A 5,225-nucleotide genomic window follows, 5' to 3' on the forward strand; every position below is an offset into this window, starting at 1 on the left:
CTGAAAGATTTGATAATCCAAGTGCTATAGAGGACATAATGCTTGGTTTCGGTGGTCTGTTGTGCTCTGTTTTCTGTAGGAATAATAAATGATCATATACTTGTTTATCTTATGCAAGACAAACAAAACATGTTTCACCCAGCGTTTTTCCATCAGTTACCTTATGCAATATTTTGTCCGTTCACCTGACTCAGACAGAAACATTAACCGACACCCCTTACCAACAATTGTCCGGCTGTTTGCCAGACATATAAGACTCCAGGTAGCGCCCATCTTATCCTGCTGCCATGGAGAAAATGATAAACTGGCATAAGAAAACCTCTTATGTTATTGGCCCCAAACTAAGTTGTCAGACTAGCTTTGCCTCCTGTGCATTGGCAGTGACAAGCACTTCAATCTGACTGTAGCAAGGCGATTGGCAGTACAGTGATTCCCCTCATTCAATTACTTAGGCTGGGATTAATTTACATCCCATGCCCACCCCCTAATAAATTGAAAAAATGTGTCATCAAAGACTTCAGTGTATCCTGTCATAGCTGATCATTTAGTGCCATGTGAAGGGCAAGCCCTTCCACAGGAAGATCTTATGACTGCAGGGTGTGAAGTGATTTCCCTTGGTGGCAGTGCCTGACCAAACAAACACACAATGAAGGTTTTGTTTTAGGGGGTAAGCACTGCCTGTAAGCTTCTGGGGTGCTCTTCTTTACACATGCGATCAATCAGTGTGTTCCCAGGAAAGAGGATTTAAAGGCAAAATTCATAAAATCCCCTGGGCCATAAGGGTTATTAGAAAATAACTCGTGACCAACATTATTGGACCATGTTTTGTCGCTCATGTGAACAGTTTTTGCAAAATGTCATGTGGTAGCCATTCATTACATTCAGATCAATTGGGTCAACACACTGACATCTGTCTGCAAGTTGTCTTGGTAGAGGAAGGCAGAGAGATCACATTCAATATTTGATGAAGAATATCACTTCCTTCCTCTAGAAGGCATAAAATCAATATTAGTATCAATATCAAATGTAATCATTATTTGATGCTCTGTAAACTATAGACCATTAGTCTCAAGATTGTGAAAATGGTTTACGTCATTTTTAAGTATTTTACACTGTTATTGACATGTTGATGTGTCTTCATGTGTAGGTGGAATGCCATAATCTATGTGAGACCGAGAGACTGAGGCATAATGGACTCCTGGATCTTTCCATCATCCCCTCCCAACCTGTCAGAGCACCTCATGTATGACAGCTTCATGCAGGGCAATGAGTCAGACCTCCCTGGGAACTACACAGACCACAGCTTCAACAGAACCAGTACGGTGGTTATCACCTGCATGTACTTTCTGGTCTGTACAGTGGGACTCTGTGGAAATGCCCTTGTCATCTACGTCATCCTGCGCTATGCCAAGATGAAGACAGTCACCAACATCTATATCCTCAACCTGGCAGTAGCTGACGTGCTCTTTATGCTGGGACTGCCTTTCATTGCCATCCAGCTGGCGCTGGTCCATTGGCCATTTGGACCAGTGCTCTGCAGGGTAGTGATGACCGTTGACTCCCTGAACCAGTTCACTTCCATCTTCTGCCTAATGGTCATGAGCATCGACCGCTACCTGGCTGTAGTGCATCCAATTAAGTCCACAAAGTGGCGCAAGCCTCGCATGGCCAAGACAATCAACCTGACAGTCTGGGGAGTGTCTCTGATGGTGAACCTGCCCATCGTCATCTACAGCGGTGTGATCACAAAGCATGATGGATGTTTCTGCACCATCGTCTGGCCTGAGCCTCAAGAGGCCTACCAAACAGCCTTCATGTTCTACACTTTCATTCTCGGCTTCTTTCTTCCCCTCATGGTCATCTGCCTTTGCTACTTGTTCATCATCATCAAGGTGAAGTCCTCAGGCATCCGGGTGAGCTCTTCCAAAAGGAAGCGTTCAGAGAGAAAGGTGACAAGGATGGTGTCCATTGTGGTGGCAGTGTTCGTCTTCTGTTGGCTGCCTTTCTACGTCTTCAATGTCACCTCAGTGACAGGCACCATTAGCACCACTCCCATCCTCAGGAGCACCTTCGCTTTTGTGGTGGTTCTAGGATATGCCAACAGCTGTGCCAACCCTATCCTCTACGCTTTCCTGTCAGAGAACTTCAAAAAGAGTTTCCAGAATGTTCTCTGTCTTAAGAAGGTGGGTGGGCTAGATGAGGTAGAGCGCAGTGACAGCCGACAGGATAAGTCTCGCATGATGAATGACCCCACGGAGACCCAAAGTACTCTGCTGAATGGTGACCTGCAGACCAGTATCTGAGGGAAAATTCATAGCCATCTCTGTGAAACTGAACACTATCTGCTCTTTTCAATTATTAATCAAAAGGGAACACAGACAGAAATGACAAAGATGTTAAACTGCACTGTTCCTCTATCCACCTTCATTCATTGTTGGGTTTCCCTGACCGTAAACAAATCCATTATAACATAATCAGAATGTCAAATGTTTGCTCTGTGTTGTAAATGAAATGATAATGAAATCTGGACCTCAGTGTATTGACTCTGACGTGGTGGAACAGACACTGACGCCCACTTACTGGTCCACTGGGTGATATGAATGTCACTTGGAGACCCAGGATTATATACATACTTTATAGCAGAAGGCTTGTGCCAAGTTTCTATAGTTCTGTGTGAAAGTGTACTCATATGCTGTAAAACAGCAACATGCTGTTGATAAAACTGGCAACCTTATAATTTCTGGGGAATGTTTTGACAGTATAACTGTACAGAAAATCGAGGAGTGGGATGATTTTATATTTAGAGTCATTCAGTTTGGCTGGCTTGTAAATAAGTAATGCTTTCTTTTCAGTTACTTAAATGAATGTCAGTGTCATTTATTATGTTGTACAGCAGTGTAATTTAATGTGATGGCATTGTGCAAGTCTTACATTTAATATGAATGTATTGAAATGCAAATGTGAATAACAATATCAAGTCTGTGGCCAACCAAAATGTAGGTCTGTGTTGCTTCTATTCTGCTTCATTATAGTAACATACATAATTTATATTTTGTTAACGGTAAGCCAGCCTCTAACCAAAGTGCTGCTATCATGTATAGAATTAATTATACTACAATTTTGTACAGAATTACTTAAATGTCACCATATGCCTGTTTCTATTGGACTGAATTCCTGTTTTCCATTATTTAGGTGTATTTTGTAACTTTTAATAATTGTTTGCAGCTGTTACAGTTACTACTAGTGTCAAAAAGGCCAGACTGCATGATTCTAAATTATTCAACATGAAATCCGAGTAGTGTCTCAGCATCATGTATTTTATGTCATCTGAGAGTGTAACACTTGCTCAGATGATATTTTACAAATTATTATTTTACTCACCTCTCCAGGGGCTGTAGTGTGTGTCACAGGTCATCTGTTGACTCACCACCATTTCCCCGCATTTGGGTAGAGTTATAAGAAGAGGATGGGTCACTGTTCTGTTTTGAAAGCAGTGGGAGACCGTTTTTAACTTAAGATGGGTTTAAAATATAATAGAATGCACATGTCTGGGTCTTTTGGTGACTCCGACATTTCTCTACTTTCTTTGACTTTGAGAATAAGGCTCTGTCCCCTAGTTTGTCCCCTGCAGCCTCTCACTGCGAGCTTCTTTCCAGAATTTGTATGCTGACACTGACCCATCCTTCTTTTATAATCCTTGACACTTGGGAGGCCACATTTCAAGTGTTGTTTTTGTCTCCGGGTGTCTGAGAGATGTGAATTTTGAGAAGGGCTAGAACACTTATCCTCGAGAGGCTCTGGTGTTCCTTTATCATCATCACTGCCGTGCTGCTCTAGGAGTCCACAGTTCATCCTGCCATCCTGTGACTCCCTCTTACACTGTAGTCAGATTACTATCTGTATGAGTTATGAAACCAACATGTGCAGGCTCCCTCACACAAACCAGAACCAGGTAAAGATTATGATTAATGTGCAAAGGATAAGCTAGTCAGTCTCTGGCAAAATTGTGAGGTAAATTATGTCCCACAGTCAGATAAATTAAATTAAATTAAATTAAATTAAAAACACTGAAACAGGTTGATGGAGCCACTCAAAGCATGTTGTTTTAGTTAGATACAGCTTCTTCATGTGTGAGTCAGGCATGAAACACAGGAGTGCATATACACACACATACACATTGTTAGCCCCCAGCCATGACTAATCAAATTCCATATCCACTCTGTGTCTTCTCAGTATTGTTGAATTCGTTATCTGGACTCTTACCATCTTATTACCACTGAAAGACACAACACACCTATCTAGTGTCCTATTTTTCCATAGCAACAGTGACCAAGAGTGTTTGTCCCATGAAAGCCTTCATTAGCGTAATAACAATAGAGATATGACTCGACATGAATTATGAATGTAGGCATTGCTCAGATGACTGAACCTATTTTAGGACCACCATTCACCATCCAGCTACAAAACCAAATCCCTGCATTACATAAAACAAGAAAAAATGTTGTGGTATTTGTACAAAATGTGAGCCAGAGCAAAGCAAACACCTTGATTAGTGTTTCATAGTATCAGATATTACAGATAACGTGACTTTGTGTAGTTAGTTGATGCAAAGCATGCATATGTTGTACAAAACCGTCAATCGAGTGCACAATTGTTGCAAATAATTATTATATACCTTTCTTAGAGCAATGCTTAGAATTTGTTGTCAGCTTTTTTACAACTGCATTTCTGATTTTCTATTTGACATTTGTTCCATTGTGTTTTAGCCCAGTGCAGTGAGCTTTATTTTAATTGTTCAAATGCAATGTTTTATGTGGTTAGCAAAATTTAATCACCATTAAGATTTTTACTGTCTCCATAGAAAGTTTACATTATGTGTACTCATCCAATTTCTGTTCTGTTCAATTATACAGCTACACCAAGTTTGATGGTGATAACAAGAATTGTGTACAGTTGTGTTGAAACTAAATAAAGAAGTAACATACAGTGAGCTTCATTTTGGTGCAATACTGCAGCGGCCCCATTGGTGAGACATTTAAAGAGGATAAATATTTAAATAAATGGAAAATTTACTTAATTCAAAATCTTTTTAATTCGTGGCAAAATATGTTCACATTATTTTAATGTCTGTATCTTCCACATCACAATTGTTTTTAAAATAATTACAAGTTAACACAAATCACAAATGAATGTAAAACAAGCTTGTCACATGTAATCTTGCAGGT

The 5,225-nt window shown here is 40.3% G+C and overlaps 1 protein-coding gene across 1 annotated transcript; it reads left to right on the plus strand.

The window, feature by feature from the left end:
- The first annotated feature begins 1,190 nt into the window (after positions 1 to 1,190).
- Positions 1,191 to 2,303, plus strand: LOC133999500 (somatostatin receptor type 2-like). Its single transcript, XM_062438698.1, has one exon. It carries the CDS (start codon positions 1,191 to 1,193, stop codon positions 2,301 to 2,303), a length of 1,113 nt encoding a protein of 370 aa, XP_062294682.1.
- The last annotated feature ends 2,922 nt before the right edge of the window (positions 2,304 to 5,225 follow it).

This window comes from Scomber scombrus, chromosome 18 (assembly GCF_963691925.1).
Source record: "Scomber scombrus chromosome 18, fScoSco1.1, whole genome shotgun sequence".
Lineage (NCBI taxonomy): Eukaryota > Metazoa > Chordata > Actinopteri > Scombriformes > Scombridae > Scomber > Scomber scombrus.

Excerpts from the sequence above, each read along its gene's own strand:
- LOC133999500 (XM_062438698.1), top strand. The coding sequence starts at position 1,191 with ATGGACTCCTGGATCTTTCCATCATCCCCTCCCAACCTGTCAGAGCAC.